General features: G+C 42.9%; 1 protein-coding gene across 1 annotated transcript in view; it reads right to left on the bottom strand.

Moving 5' to 3' along the window:
- Nucleotides 1-17,094, bottom strand: part of RASGRP1 (RAS guanyl releasing protein 1) — a 67,377-nt gene that overhangs the window by 6,248 nt on the left and 44,035 nt on the right. The window contains 6 exon segments of the mRNA XM_067558046.1: nt 8,274-8,647; nt 9,737-9,883; nt 10,576-10,612; nt 11,343-11,487; nt 12,419-12,528; nt 15,016-15,120. Coding sequence (XP_067414147.1) covers nt 8,274-8,647; nt 9,737-9,883; nt 10,576-10,612; nt 11,343-11,487; nt 12,419-12,528; nt 15,016-15,120 — 918 coding nt within the window.

The raw sequence follows: 17,094 nt of genomic DNA, 5'->3' as shown, positions 1-17,094 counted from the left end.
CACATGAGGAGATGCAAAGATTCTGGGAGAAAATGTGGTGGTAGGTGGGAGTCCATGTTTCAAGGATGGGTGGGAGAGGGTTTAGTTTTGGACATTGCTTGGGTTTGTAGGTAGATACATGGATTATTATTTTTGTGTTTTTCCTCAAAGACTGAAGGCTTCATGAGGCAGCAACAGGCTGTTTCTTGATTCCACTACCTGGTGTAATGACAGTGCACCAACTGAACCCTTTCCTCATTTCCTTTTCCCTATGTGTTAATATGCAGAGTCAACTGCAAACTGTGTGCAGTTAGCTTGCTTTATTTTTACTTTGCTACAGGGGTGCCGATTGGAGTTAGGATTTTTATCATTTCAACTTTCATTTGAATTTAACTTTTGTGAGAGGAAAGGATGATCTTGTGGTTAAGGCACTGTACAGAGACTCAGATCTGGGTTTAAATCCTGGATGGCCCACTGACTTCCTGCATTAGGCAAGTCATTTAATAGCTCAGTGCCTCAAGACCTTCTCAGTAAAACAGGGATAACAATACTTGCTTTCGCCCATCTTTTATCTGTCTTGTTGAAGAATGAGAGTTTTTCCATTGACTGATTTCAGTGTGAACTAGATCAGGTTCTTAGCTTCTAAACTCCATGGGGACAGAAGGGAACTATTACTTACAGTTGATATGGTTCTGTAAGATGTGATATCTGTGTGGATCCCACTATTGGTGTGCATGTGCCCCATGTCCACAAGATCAGAATTTTCTAGCAAGAAGTGTCTGTTGGCGGCCATACCTACATTCTGAATATCCTCGCCCCTCCCCACCACCACTCCCAGCTCAGGGCATAACAGGCTGCATGGATCCAACCAACTCTCAGTAATTCAGAATCCCAAAGATAAGGACTCCAAAGGAGCAGAGATGGAGAGTGGGTCATGGGATCCACGAGGACAAGATGTCTTGAAGAAGCATAGTAACTGTATGGTAACTGTTCTTTCCTCACTCAGTCCTTTTCTATATGGATCCCACTGTTGTTGACTAGCAAGCAGTAATCCACACAGGACAGACTGAGGATTCTTGTCTAAATAGCTAACTTAGTCAAAGAGATAACTGAGAACAGCCCTTCCAAATATGGCATCAACTCTATAATAAATGTATGTGGAAAGTTCTACCTGGCTGCCCTTCAAAGTTCTGACAAAGGAATGTTTCTGGACTTGAAGAGGTTCCCATGGGCATTAGAGCTCACTCAAAAAGAGCTCAGGGAAGAGGCATATCTGCCAGATTGTAGCAAATAGACATACAGTGAGTGACCCGCCTAAAAAAAATGTTGAGCAGTAATAGCCTAAAACGCTGTCCTTGGGCTAAAAATACACAAGGGGGTTTCATGAATGTTTTGGTCCTGTGGAGATAGTAGAGCAAGGCTCTAGAGAAATACAGGGTTTGGAGTGTAGTTCCCCTGGAGCGGGAGTGGGTTTTGGGGGACGGAGGAGGGATAGGAGGTAAATGCACTGGTTTAAATGAAAGTCTGAAACTACTTTTGAAAGACATTTTGCATAAGGCCTTTGTCTTTATGAAAAGTAATGTGTGGAAGATGTGCCATGAGGGCTTGGGTCTCACTTATTTTCGTGGCAAAAGTTATGGCCACGAAAAAAATCCAAACAGCCTAAAGGATAGCTGATAAAGGGGGCAAGTGGCCATGGTCTCAAAGAGTGGTTCCATTAGGACATTATTGAGATCTCAGGAGAGGCAAGGTTTCCTCGTGGAAAGGGTTAGGCCCTTTAAGGAATTTTGATACTATAAGACTGGAGAACACAATATGTACATCTACAGGAGGATGACAGGCTGAAATTGCTGACAAGTGTACCTTGATGAAGCTGAATGCCAGGCCAGGCCCCTTGAGTTCCAGATTTATAATCAAGATGGTTCAGTGTAGAGGCTATATTTTATGATATGCTATCCATGCACAGAAGCATTTCCACTTGATTGAGTAAACCGTTCTTGTAGAGGACTTGGCTTTGCAAAACATTGTCCCTTGGCTTGCCAAGCAGTTTCTGTCTGAGTCAGTCGTCATCCATGCTATCAGATACAGGGATAGTATGTTGGTTGGAGTATCTCCTCTTGGTTCTGGAGTGCTAGTAAGCAAGAGTAGCAGTTCTGTTAACAACTGGAGAAGGTCTGTCTGCTAGCATTGCTTATGCCAGTGAGGAACAATTAGGATTACTCTGCTAATCTTGGGGATCAGGAGAAAGGGTGGGAATGCAAAAAGCAAACCTTGAGAGCATGATATCAGGAAAACATCTTGAAAGTACCCTGGAAGATCCCTGCTTTGGAACAGAAGAGGCTGCATTTCTTGTTCTTGTCCGAGGCTGGTCTCACTTGTGAAATGGGATGCAAGTCATGGTATAATTCAAGATTCACTTAGAGTTGAGTTGACAGTGCTTGCTGAATTGATCGACAAGGGAGCTCTTCATAGCTGGGAAGTGTCAAGTCATTGGGATTATTTTGTGAGTGACACACCAGTCTCAGAATTTTATTGCTTCTTGACAAAAGGAGGAGTGAGCATCACTTTGATGAAGAACATTGCAGATGTATTGTCCATCCAGGCTCCATTGATCAATGACAGTACCACCTTGAAAGCTGGCCTGGTCACTCAAAACTCCAGGATGTTAATGTGAAGATAGGCCTTACTTTGGAACCTGATCCATCCTGTCATAGAAGTGTCTGTTAAAACTGTTAGTGATGGGCATGAAGTCTGAAATGGCTCTCCTTTCCTCATCCATTGTTTGAGGAAGACTAGAATATAGTTTGCACAGTGATAAGAGTCCATGGGGTATCTAGAAGGCTGGTACACTATTCTGAGGACGGACTGCAGTGGACATATGCAAAGTCTGGAAAAAAGCATCACATACATGCTTGAAGTGAGATGACCTAGTAGCTTTAAGCAAAACTTTACTGATTGTTAGTTTGAGAGCATATATGGGAGATTTGATGGTGCAAAATCTATTGATAAGGGGGCAAGTCCTTGCTAAGGTAAAGTCAAGACGATATGTGATAAATTCTATACTGTGAGAGACAACTTGGCATAGATCACTCTCTGTCTGAGACAATGAAAGAGATTCAGAACTACAGTGATGGTTGTGGAGACTTCTTGGCTGGACTTTCTCTTTAGGAGTCAGTAGTCCAGGTACAGATCTTTTTGTCAGTATAAATGAGCTGCCATAATATCTACGCATTTTGTGAAGGCCCTTAGTACTGACAACAGGCCAAATGGGGGGATTGAATACTGGTCTTGTACAAAGCACAAGTACCTATATTCTTCTGTCTGTCTCCATCTGTTGTCTCTTGTGTTATACCTAGATTGAAAGCTCTTCAAGGCAAGGACAGTCTTTTCTGTGTTTGTTCAGAACCTAGCACAATGAGGTCCTGGTCCATGACTGGGGCTCACAGGTGCTACAGTAATACAAATAATAATAATTAATAAAATACTTCCTGTTTGCAAGGTTGACAGCAATGTGGAAATATATGTTCTGAAGGATGACAGCCATGGACCAATTTTGAGCTTTGAGGTTGGTATAATAGAGGATACGGAAACCATCCTTTTGGATGTACCCACTGAGATGTCTCAAATTCAGGATAGAGCAGAGCAAATCATTACTTTTGGATTGAAGGAAATAATGGGAATAGAATCCCTTCTCCTTTGAACTCTGAAGGAAGTGGCTCTAGGGCTCCTGTCAGTGGGAAGGAGTCCATCTCTTCTCCCACTTTTTTCTTGTGAGAAGGGTCCCTGAAGAAGGTTGGGAGGGAGGCAGTGATTGGAATTGTATAGGGTAACCCTTTATGATTTCTGTTACCCATATGTCCAAAGCAATTCCAATCTGTCCATGTCTGAGAGAAGTTAAATAAATTGGAACCGAATATAAGGGGTTACAGGGAACTCTGTAGTGATTGGTTTGGAGCTCAGTATTCCCATCAAACCTGCTTATTTTGAGGAGAAAGATACAAGGATTCTAGCCTTGGAATCTATGAGGTGGAAATTGAAAGTGTCTTCCTGCTTGAAAATCTAGATCTCCACTAAGATGAGACGTCAGTATACCTTTTGTGGTAGGAAGCTGATGATCTGTTAGTTTTGATTCTGGAAACGGATTGGCTTCCTTCTAGTGACCAATGACTAAATCCCTGAACACCTATGGATGGCTCTCTAATCTTCAAAAGTATGTAAAACCTCATCAATTAGGGAACAGAAAAGATCAGGCCCCTAAACTTCAGTAGTATTCTGGACCTTTTTCAGGATTCCTGATGGCTGGAGCCAGGACACTTTGCTATTGCTGTGGCCAGGAATTGAGCAACTGCATTGGATACAGCTTGGTGAGAGGACTTGGCCGTTATTGATCTTTTGCCTCACTGCCATCAATTCTATTCTCTGGTATTGAGGGGGAGACAGAAAGGAAGGACCTTGTCCCTGCTTATTATATTTGGCAAATAATGCCTAGTAAGTTGCAAGGATGCTGAGGAATATGGCTTTCTACCAAATAAGTCCAATCTCTTTAGATCATTTTCCTTGGGAGCTGACTGAGTCAAGATTGGTTGTCAGGCCTTTTCTAGTATTGCTGAGACCACAAGAGAGCCTGGAGTAGGGTAAGAAGTGACATTCATATTCCTTTTGAAGGGAACTCGGTAACTCTTTGCAGCACTCAGAGATAGGAGCTGAGGCCAGTGTGTGCCACGAGTCCTTTGATGGCTCGAAGATGCCTTCACTGACTGGCATTGCCAGTGTAGCTGTCATCTGCAAATGGAGAATGTAGGAGAGCTTTGGTGGCTTTTCTTGGTTCACTGAAAGCCCTACCTCAAGTATTGCCTGTTCTCCCGAGCAGCTCTTGTAATGCCCTAAAATAATCTACAGGCAGAATCAGTACTGGGGAGACTGTTTCATGAGGAGATAACAAATGAGCAGCAGGTTGTTTTTTCATTTCATCTACCAGATGTCTGGAGAAACTCTCCTCTTCATATTCAGGCCCTGACTCTCAGACTTTGTGGCTATGTCTACACTGATAGCAGTGTGTAGAGTATGGGCACTCCAGACTGCAATGAATGACTCCAACAGCGTCTTCCTTTCCCCACTGTCTTCCCCCCCTGCCAGAGCCTTTCCTTGCTGCAGTGAAAGGCTCTGGCAGCAGGGGGCCTCACTGCAGTGAGGAAAGGCTCTAGTGGAGGTCCGGGGTAGCAGGAAAGGCTGCTTTTCTTCTCCACCTCCCCTGCCCTGCACCCTCTCACGGCAGCAGCAAAAGGCTCCAGCAATGGGGAGGCAGCGGGATGCTACACTGTTAAAAATACTAGTGTAGACATGGGAGGCACTGCTTGGGTGTAGAGAGCCATGCAGAGCATATATCCTGGAGGCTCAGGCGTGTAGGGCACTCTACTGGCCTCAGCCATATCTCACTGTGAACAGATGCTAGCTGGGCATGCAGTGTATGTATTCTGCATGCCGCCATATATGTAGACATATCTTTAGTGTGCGGGAGATGCTGACCTTTGCATGGAAGTTGATCTTGGTCTCTTTCCAGCTGAAGTGCAGGAGCGTGGGAACTAGAGGTACATGAGGCTGGACCCCAGTATGTCCAATAAAGCCAGGAAGGGTAGAAAGACTGAGGGGGAGTAGGTGGCGTGTTCCAAAGTCTTTCAACCCTGTAATGGGTGAGGTGCCTTTCCTTAAGGGAAGCCGGGGTGATATCCCTACCTCGGCTCTTTATTAGAAGCTGGTGGGAGGTATGGGAAGGATGAAGAACAAATTGGGCCTGTAGCAAGTGCTGATAGAAGCAGCAGTAGGAGGATTCGTACTGAGAAGTAGAGTTCCTGGAGGGCTACTAACAGGATGGATGCTTAACTGAGTCTTGACACCAGAGAGCAAAAGGTCTGTTGGTACTGAGAGACACTTCAGCATCTGAAAAGAATCTGTTGGTGCCGAGACAGTTAATATTGTGCTCCAGTCCTGGAGCTGAAGAGGCCTCCTCTTGTCCTGAGGGAGATGGTGAGCTAGTCAGGCTCACTTTCTTGAGTTGACCTATTCTTGGTCTACATTTATCAGAGTCACAGCGTTCCAGGCTCCTCTTATGCATCTTGGCTTTATTCCATTCCAGGGAAGGAGAATGGCAGTGTGATCTCGCCCTGGATCACACCTTGAGTCTACGATGCCTAATAGTGTTGGTACCTGGGTCCTGAACTGGAGCTATGTGCAGTACCAGGATGACATCCCAAGAATGGTACTGATCTTGAGGATTTTTCTTGGTACCAGGAGCTGAATCTTGGAGTACAGTCTCCAAAGTGCTGTGGGACTGCCACTTCTGATTCTGGGGACACTGTTTTGGGTCCAGGGAAGGCCTCTCAGGATCTGACGTATCCCTCCTGGGATACTATGTTGGGATTCTAACAGTTACAGTTTTAGGTGAGATTCCTTTAGTTTTCTGGTCTGAGTAGACAAGGATGTGCAGATCAAACAATAATTGGGAATACACAATTCCCCCAAGCAGAAAAGACACTGCTGTGGTCGTCAGTTAAGGGGGGAGGGGTGGAAAATAAGCCTGTTGCAGAAAGAGCAGAATTCAAGCCCCAAGGGTTTGAAGTCCATCATATAGAGATGGTAAGGCACAAAGATCTAAGAACAATCCCTGGGACAAAAGGGGAATGGAAAACTTCCAACGGGCAGAAAAACTATTAACTGCATATATAGATTTAGATTATTTGTTATTAACAAAAATCTATTGAACTAGTTGCTAGTGAAAGGGAAAGAGGACACCACAGTTCCTACCTTACTGCCCATAGTGGGTTTGTGTGGCCCTTTATGCCTTAGGATTGTGGGGAGTGCAAGCACATGCTTGACACAGGGACACTGCTTACTAGAAAATTTGAAACTCATGTACATGGAGCACATGCATCAATAACAGCAGGATCCACATAGACAAGGATTTGAAGAATTGTTTCTTACTATGTGTTTTGTACAGTGTATAAAGCAATGGATCCTCCAGTCTAGGTTTGGGCTTCTAGGTGTAGTTATTTTACAAATTATTAATACTATAAATAGATTTTACAGTTCTTCATTGCTGATTGTATGGCTTGTCCATTTTACTCTATTTTATGCTTTTCATTTCTATAAAGTTCTATGTGTCTCTCTTTCATTAGTCCTAATCTCTCTCTCTCCTGGTTTTATTCTCTATAGTTATCTGCGCCCTCCCTGTATCATGAATTCCATGCTATTCTTTTTTCAGATTTACATTTCTTTGGGGTATTTTTTTCTTATTTTTACCCTCACAGCCAGCCTTCTGATTTCTGTTGGCCTTGTTTTCTTCATGGCTGACTAGCCCACACAATCACTCTCTTTCTTTCTGTATATTCACTTCAATTTAATTGGTTCTAGCTTCTTGTTCTCCAGTGTCATTTCTCTTTCTCTGCTTGACCACTCAAATAGACTTTTCTAGATGTTAAATGCAAAAAGCTGTGTTAATGCAGCTTTTACATAGTAAAAATCAGAGTCAAGAAAGTTTAATATTTCAACAGCAAAGTGAACTTGGCCACATTGCCCCTCCAATCAATGTTATGATGTGTACATATATTGCAACATAAACTGTTCTTTTAAATAGAAAAATGGGACTAGAACTCTAAATTCTGCTCAGTGAAGTTAAGGTTATTTGTGGAAGCTTTAGCTTCTGTATTTCTTGAGTTTTTGAGATTAACTGTATCACCTTGACGTTGCAAGGTCTGGTTTTGTTAATGCTGCTGTTTAGCTAGACAGAGTTTTTGGCAAGGCAGAGTTAACCTGACATCAGCATATTGACTTATCATTTAATGGCAGCATCTTCACTGTGGAAACTAATTTGCAAACTATCACCCAGTCTGTAGCGTCCCTAAAATTGATGACTAGATTTATGGCGTAAAATCCTAGCTCCAGTGACTTCAGTGAGGCCAGGGTTTCACCTATGGATTTTGAGGCTGGAAGGGATCATTGTGACCATCTCGTCTGACCTCCTGCATGACAAAGGTCATAGAACTTAACCTAGTAATTTCTACATTAAGCCCAATAGCTTATGCTTGAACTAGAGCATGTCTTTTATAAATATATCCACTCTTGATTTAAAGTTTGCAAGGAATGAAGAATCTACAAATACCCTTATTAATTGATCCAGTAGTTAATTACCCTGGCAATGCAAAGGCCCTTGAAGTGACGATAGATTATTAAACCAACTTTAAAGCCCCTTTACTGCGCCACTGTAGTGTAAAGGAGAATCTGGTCCACTGTGTAAGTACCTGCTCCAGTTCTTGGTATGAAGGTTTGTAGATGCGTTGCTCTTCCTTTTGTTTCTGACTCGAGTCTTTGTTTTCCCATTTTACATAAGCCTTTTTGCGGCTTAGAACTGGGCTTGGGCATGGAGATGGCGGTGCGGGCTGCAGATAAATATTTTCCGATGGCATCCCATGCTCCTTCTCCATTTGCCTGCTGGAAACATTGCTATTTGCTAGTACTGGCTCAGTCTGCGTGCTCTTGTCAAGAACCGCCGGCTTCACTCTCACTGAGATTTTTTGGGATGAGACACCCATAAGCATAATTGTTCGGTCCTTGCTCTCTTCATTGTGTTCGACCGCTTCTCCATTAGGAAATGTAAATGGTCCTTCCTCCTGCCCTACAGAATGCAAACAACAAACTGAGTTAAGTGGAGGCCTGCATTGGGAAGGAAGATATATATAGCCCATAGTCATTGTGTGCCTTTTTAAAACTATGTACAATGGCCTTTATATTCACATCTCTCTGAATTTGGTCTAGTAGCAGAGGCTCTTAAAGTGTGGACACCTCCCGTCCCATTCACAATCACATAAAATCCCTACAGCAACTGTAGCAATTACTTACTTGGAAAAGTATTATTAGGAAAGTATTATTGTACATTTAGCTGTCTTTACAATGAAGTAGTATCATATATGTGTAGGACTGGAAGGGACCTCCCTAGGTCATCCAGTCCGGTCCCCTGCACTCAAGGCAGGACGAAGTGATAATTAGACCATTCCTGACTTGTTTGTCTAACCTGGTTGAGACAGGCAGGAAAGAGTGGACAGTTAGTAAAGATCTGTACAGCTGAGTGTTCATGTGAGGGGTTAGTTAAGGTTAAGGTGACCAAGAGGGAGTTGTGAAATAAGCTAGGGAAGTGAAGAAAAGTTAATATAATTACAGCTCTTAATTTTCTAGGTGTACCGATATGTATGAGTTGATTTTTAAAAACCCAGAAGTGAAATTTGAATGTGAAGTTCTAACCCTGAGCTACTTAATATTGCAATTGTTTCCTGCCAAGTGGTAAAACTAGAGCACACTGAGATCTGCTTGTCACTAGGTGGCACAATGAGTTAACACATCAGCCTTTCACTTTTAGATAGCTGGGTTCAGATCTTCTGAGCCACAACTGACAAAAGTCTGGCAGTGTCTCAGCTCAGCTCTTGTGGGAATTTGTGCACATCATACAGTTTCACACAACTGGAGGTCTCTGCTCAGGAAATGACCAGGACTGAAATAATTAGCAGTATTGTGGGCAGGAGGGGAATACGGGTGGGTGCACCTAGAGTCAGGCTTACTATGTCTGACCGTAGCCACTGTCAATATGTTAATAAACACTAGAATTCATTAATAACCTGTGCTATTCAATTAATCAGCAAGTTGAGGGGGGGCTGAAGGAGGGGTCTTCTTTAGCAGTCACTTTGATCTTAGATATCTGAACCTTCCTTACCATGGAATTGTTCTTTGACTCCTACAGGGCAGAGGCTCGATGCGAGGGCTGAGGTCGGGCTGTTATCTGCAGTCATGCTTTTGGATCTTTTCTTGCACTCAAATACAACCAGGTCTTTGCATTGCTTGTGACAGTTCATTCCACAGTCTATAAACAAGCACAACAAGGTATGTAGGGTTTAGTGGTTTTGCTGCAGCATCTGAGATCAGTTCCCACACTGTATTACCTCCCCAGGAACCTGCAGAGCTCCTCTTACAGGTTCTATAATGCATGGTATGAAACCACAAATGGCTGGTAAATACACCCAACTCTATCTCTTTGCTATGTACCATTCAAACTACTTTTATACCAAAGACACCATAACAAACACTCAGACAAGCAGAACACATTAGGGTGGTACTGGTCAAGATGGCTACTTAATATCGCGGCATCACATTGTCTTCTCTCATGCAAAAGTGTGGAGGCACGTATTCAGAGGAAGGAAAACTCTGCAAGATTTCCATTGTGGAGATTCCTTAAATAGTTCTGGTGGGAGTTGGGGTTTGCCTCCCTGTGAACCGGGCATGACCATTTCAGTCCCTATGGATCCTGTGGGCATTTACAGAGGGCTAAGGCTATCTATTTTGAGGCCCTATGATTCACACGGGCTGGGAGGGCCACTTGCCCCTCCTCCAGCCTCAGGTCATGTTTTCTTCTGCCAGCAAATGCCCCTGGGATCTGCCTCCTTCGAAGGGGGAGGATTGAAGTGGGGCTACCCTCAGGCTACAATCTTATTTTTAATGTTGCAGGGCACCTTCACAACTATGCATTGAATCAACGGAAGAGGAAGTCATAATTACCTTTGCATCTATAGCCTTGTTTAATAACTCCCCATAGCTGGAATTCAGGCGTAAAGAAAAAAAATTAGTGTTAAGATATTTCATTAAATTTTGGCAAGCAGGATGATCCACTCCAGGCATAAGAATGTGACAAAAGAACCCCCCACCCCACCCCACCCCTCCCCATTTGTTCTGAGGCCTGATATTTTTTCTTGCCAGTCAGTCATGCCCGAGGATCTGCAAAGAGGTTCCAGAAATGGAGTAGCAGGGGTGTTACAGGTTCTGTCTATTGTGCTTTTGTACAGTCTTGTCTCCAGCTTGTGACACACTTTTGGGAGTCATCATCACTAACACACATTAGAAATCATCCCATAACAGCGTGAGGCTGATCTCAGGAACCAGTTTTCAATGAGCAGTGCAATTAGCTTGCCCAGTCTTCCTTTGCTAGACAGGAAACATGTCCTATATGCACTCAGTGCAGGGCCAGTCCCAACAAACTCAGGGAGGGGGAGGCAGTAGGCTTTGAACCTCTTGTATGACAGTTACGCAGCTTGAAACACCGCTGCTGTGGCAGCCAGAAGAACACACAGGAGAAGGAGCAATATTAAAGCAACGAAAATACTGCCAAGGAGGAAAAAGGCTCCACTGAATCAGAAACATGGTCAATACCATACAACACATTGTAAATTGTCATAAGATTTCAATATTAGATAAATGGTTGCTTACTAGAATGAAGAAATATTATGCTAATAGATTTTAATATAATGTACTTAAAAAAATAAGCTTACAAATCCAGCACAGTTGTCACAGAATGTAGGCTTTAGGTAAGTGGTCTCTTGGAAGTTGTGAGCAAAGCCGAGACCTAATTTAGAATAGATCGAGCTAGCCCTCATAAAGTAAGCTGTTATTTCATCCCTGCTAATCAGACCTTCCCTGCAAATAAATGAGAAAGATGGTTAATTGGGGCTCTGCTTTCCAGCAGCACAAGGAAAGTTAACATCTCTCCTTCTCTCCCCCCCCCCCTCCAATTTACAGTAATTGCACTTCTAATGCCCTTTTTGCGGCTATAGATATGAAAAATATTCAATAATCCTGCCAAGGTGGTTATGGGTATTACTGAAACGCATGTATCTATGAATTAAAATGCAGTTTATACAACTACACAAAATAGCTTCATATGAGATGCAACTCACAACAGCTTCAGAACAAAAAGAGGAAGCAAGGGAATAATTCCTTCCAGCAGGAATTCATGCTGTTTTTTACAATTTCTAATGCAGTGCTAGAAAGTGTGCTTTCTCAAAGGAGGAGGAAAGACGCAACAGGGATTTCTGCTGGAGTCGAATTTTAATTTTCTTTGCTTTCTAAAATTAATCTTTGGCAGGCCAAAGAAACTCCAAGTGACCACTGCCGCATGTTTCTATATTTTGAAGAACAGACTGGTTAACACACAAGTCTGTTGTGTTTTGACCCAATGACAGGTTTCACTGGTCTGCTGTAAAGATATTTTATTTCTCTACATGTTCTTTAACAATGACAAAAGCCTGTTTTGAGACACAGTTTTACCTTAGAAAAATGTTCAATATCATTAATGTTGAATATCATTCAATAAACATTTTCTTTAAGACATACTTCAATTTTCTCCAATCTAAGCAGCATATTGGGAGTCTTATAGCAGACAACTCTTATTTTGCTGCAGGTGTGTGAGGTCGTTTGCAATTAACTCAGAAGGTGCTTTTCTGAGTTACGTTTCCTCTTTCATTTTGGGAGAGGGAAGGGTGATTTTAACATCTCCTGTTACAACAAATATCTGTTATGAAGTTCACATGCAGAAGCAAATGTAAAAATGAGATTCACAGGCACACACCTGTCCTTGTCCATTACACAAAATGAGAATGGAAAGCTGGCTGCAATCTTTTCAAATTCTTCCTGAGAAATGTATCCATCCTGATCATGGTCATAATTTTTGAAGACAGACTGGATAAGATAATAATAGAAGAATTTATAATGAAGTTGGACAACTTACTTATCACCTTCATTTTTTGGGGAAAAAAATAATTTGAAATATATTAGCATTCCAGAGAAAAACATGAATTATACATCTTTTCAGTCACTAAGTGTAAAATAAGGTTTAATGGTTTTCTTTAAAATAGGGGAAGGGCCTGTCTCAGTGCCTGCCCCTGCTTAAGCCTATAGAAGCATTGTACATGCTTGACTACTGTCAAAACCAAAAGGTAAAAATCTTAACAGTATGGACCAAATTCTGTACTGATCCATAGCCTATGCAATCCCACTGAGTGGATATAGTGACACTTCCACTAATCCCTATATTTCTCATACTCAGCCCTTTTCCCCCTCTCTAAGCCACTATGGCAGGTCTACACGCAAAAGTTGTACCAATGTAGCCCTCCTTATTAAACTGGGAGTAGGTGTGTGTGCATACAGTCTCCCCTGGATAGACCAATATAGCTTATTTTATCAGGGCAGGTCTACATCAGAGGGAGTATTAAATCAATGGCGTAGCACTGTAGATACCGACTTTCACTAATGTAGCTACATCAGATCAAGTAATTCTCCCACTTCTACCTTCACTGCATCAGTCACTGATCTGTGGTGACTTTTCCACATTGCTTGTCTAGGCATCAGCTTGTCCCAAAGTCACTATGACTTTAAGATCTCTTACAAACTCCCATGAGCCCTATTTGCAAGCCACTAGCACAGCAAGCTATCGCCAAACCTTTGACAGCATTCTTGGTTTCACTAACGGGCCTATAATGCCTAGCATATCTATCTGGACCTGAAGGTAGAGAACCTTGCTTTCTGGGGCAAGAAGCCTGTGTAGCCAGAGCTCAGAAATTCTCACCAAAACAATGTCGTGTCACACTGCCTGTCATAAAAGAGGGCAACTCTGAGCTACTCAAATGCCATCAGCAGGAAATAAATCAGTGTTGGCATTCCAGGCCAATTATGGGGCTTCTTCAGGAGCTTCGTGTGGATTCTCAGTGCCTGCTGCCTTTGTTATTTGAAACTAGGCAGAAACAGCTATGGGGGAGGGCAGAAGTGTTCGTCTCTTTTCTACCTCCCCATAGCTTCACTACAAACACTGTTTACCATTTCCCCTGCTTTTTCTTCTTGGTTTTTTCTGCCTTCCTCCACCCAACATCACCTGCCACTCTCTGTTTGTGCTGCTAGGCCCCCACTGCCTCTCCTAGTTCCCGTTTTAAAAATGTTCACTATAATCCCCTCACTGGAAGCAAGGCTGTGCGACACCAGTGATAATGCCTGCACCTGTGTGATGGTGTGAATGCACTCAACCAAAATACCTGGATTGATTTAACTACTCCAATATAACTTGCACCTGCACAACTTGTGTGTGTAGACAAGCCCAGAGTTACTTTTGCTCTTGTAGGTCCCAGCTCAGCAAAGTACTAAAGCACATGCTTAACTCTGAGCTCGTGGGCAGTCCCAGTGATGTCAGGGGGACTGACCACATGCTTAAATACCTTGCTGAATTAAGGCCAATTCTGCAACCCTTGCTCCTGTTGAGTGGCACCATTGAAGTGGATGTTACTACTTGCATCTCTTAAGTGTAAGGGGTGCAGAATCAGGTTCTAAATCTTACCTTTAAAAACCCTGCTAGCTCATAAACCCTTGTTAAACACTGAAATCAGTCAGGGACTATGGGTCTCAAACCCTGGGTGACAGGCCTCTTTGGCGCTAGGGTGTTCCCTCCAGAGCCATGCTAACTGTTGTCAGAATAGAAGCTGAACTCAAACACTGGGCCCAGTCCTGGAAGCTGATTGGGCCACAGCCCCTATTTAAACCCAGCAGAGGCACAGGCAGTTGTCCATGCAACTGGGATCTATCTTGCTGTGGCCTTCCTGCTCCTGCTCCTCTGGCTTGACTTGACTCTTCTGGCTTGACTGGTATGCTGATGCAGCCCAACTCTGGTTCCTGATCCATGGTTCTGCTCTCCAGTTTCTCTCTTTATTCTTACCTTTTGGTAAGCTGACCTCGCCTGCCTCCTGACACTTGAGAGGTTCACCTTCTGGCCTGTCTCGGACTCTGACTTTCTGGTTTGTGACCTGGCCTGACTCCTGCTTTGACCACTAGGTCAGACTGCCTATGTCCCAGTCATGAAAACACTGTATCAAAATAAACTTTAGCAAAGAATTAATATGTGCTGAACTGGATAATTCAAATATTTTAATCTCCCAAACAATAACTATTTGCAGCAGCAGTTTAAGTAGCAGCGTATCAAGTAGTTGATACTCTCATGGTACTATAACCTACTATAATAAAATTGTGCTTTCAAACTATGCAATGTTTTGAACCTTGTTTACAAATAGACTCAGCACAGCTATAAAGATGTCTGGTTTTTGTAGTATGCAGCTTCTCATTACATATATTTTCATATACAGAATGCAATGATGCGGTCAAACAGATGGTAAATTGGCCACTTACATCCACCATTCTCTGAACGTGCTTGCTGATTGTCTTTGGATCAGGTTTTGGAGCTACGCCTGAGGCCCAGTCTGCAACCACTGGTGGTTTGGAAGGTGTCAAGGGCTAAAATGAACATTATAGAAACTTATCATCATCTTATCATGTGTTTTCAATCACCAAGTTCTTACCTTTGGCTAACAGAAGAATAAGAACTGCTAACCAGAATCAGAGCAGTGGTCCAGTACCCTGTCTCTGACAGTGGCTAGTACCAGATATTTGACAGGAAGGTCTTCACTGAGCTATTCACAGTGGTATTTAGGTCTTTTCCCTAAATTATATTACAGTTAATTCAGAGCCCAGAAAGGCGGGTGAATAGTTCAAATTACTCTTGTCACGGTGAGTTCCTTGCTATGCCTCCCCCCCACTACCGCAACACAAACTAATCCACCATCATGCTGTCTGTTCCTACACCCTTATTGGGTCCCTCTGCAATGCAATACAAGATTTTTCAGTCTTGACTAACCTAAACATTTGTGTCATCTGCAAATCTTGCTACTCCATTTTTCACCCCCTGCGCAACACCAGTCTTAGTATGGAGCCTGTGGCACCCTGTTACCTTTTGCCATGACACAAATTGATCATTTAACTCCTGTTTTCAATCCGAATTTCTGATTCATGACAATACTTTGCATCCCACCCCATGACTCTTTAATGTACATAGTGGCCTTTTGTGAGGGACTTTGTCAAAGGCTCTTTGAACTGTCAATAAGTGAGACCCAATTTTTCTTTATAATGGCTGGTTAGTCTCTATGATATCATGAACATTTTTAATTATTATTGTTTCAACCCATTTACCAGAAACAGCAGTAATTTCCCCACTGCTTCTACATTCAGACTTATGCATTTTGATTAACAGTAGATCAGGTTCATGCAATGTAAGTATGACCCCCAACAGCCCCCTCAAAGTCTACTGGCAAAGAGATCACTGTTATGTAACAGCAAATCTTATCAGGCCTGACAGACTCACTACATATAACACATTGCTGTCATGGTACTTATCAGTAAAGAATGTCGTGGAAGGTGTCGGTTGAAAACTTGTATCACATTGGTCGTCATAATCACTGTGTGATGTATGTGTGGGTAACCATTAAACAGTTTGTGTATACTGAAAATACTTTTAAACCAGGCCAGAGTGATAAGCAAGGTTTTCCTAGGCAATGGAATGTTAATTTACCTGTCTGCCTAGGACTCCGATGTCACTCGAGCATGGTAAAAGCCAAACACAAGGCAAGCTTCATTTGCACATTGCGTCAACAGGAAAAGCAAATTAACAGATGGGTGAGAAAAACAGCATAGACAGCATGCAGTGGGGCAGAAGAACTTCGGCTGGGGGGCAGATGGCCAAAGAATACTTTCCAAAGGTTTTTTTGGACTACAAGAAGAAGGAGGAAAGAACCCCTTAGGTATTCATCACTGAGGGAACAAAGAGGCCAGTGCTTTTTGGATCCATGGATTCTCAGCCATGTGTGCTTGTGATGCTGAGAGGTGGCTTTAGGTGAGAGATTGCCTTAGACAAGGATGATAGCCTGTCAAGTTCCATTTTAGTCACCAGAAAGCATTAGACTTTCGTCTGTAACCATTTTCTGTTTCTACTACCTTTGCTTAGTCTCACTTAAATCTCTGCTCACTTTTAATACACTTATTCTTGGTTTTATTGTAACTTCATCTCAGTGCTGTAATATTAAAGTGGAGCTAATAAGCTGGTCTGTATTCTGTCTCTCTGGAGTCAGTGAACTTGCCAAGTTCTGAGCGTCCAATGACAGGGGCTGGATACTGCAGGGGAATGCTCTTCCAGGGGTCTTGGGAACTGGGGTGCACCAAGTGTTAGCTGCTGGCACAGTCCTAAGGCATTTGTTTGGCTGGTGAACCAAATGGAGTGGCAGGGCACTGTCACTCAGTTTAGCAACAGCAAATCTCTCTTTGGCAAAGGCAGGGGGCTAATAAGGTGACTTGCAGTTCTGGGTGCCCTGAGAGAGCGTCACAGTAAGCAGCTTTCTTTTCCACATTGGTTAAAAGAAAAAATTACAAAACTGCCTT

This window comes from Emydura macquarii, unplaced genomic scaffold, assembly GCF_026122565.2.
Source record: "Emydura macquarii macquarii isolate MOO-44397 ecotype Brisbane River unplaced genomic scaffold, CSIRO-AGI_Emac_v2 contig_1876, whole genome shotgun sequence".
NCBI lineage: Eukaryota > Metazoa > Chordata > Testudines > Chelidae > Emydura > Emydura macquarii.
This window is presented reverse-complemented; position numbering and strand designations above follow the sequence as displayed.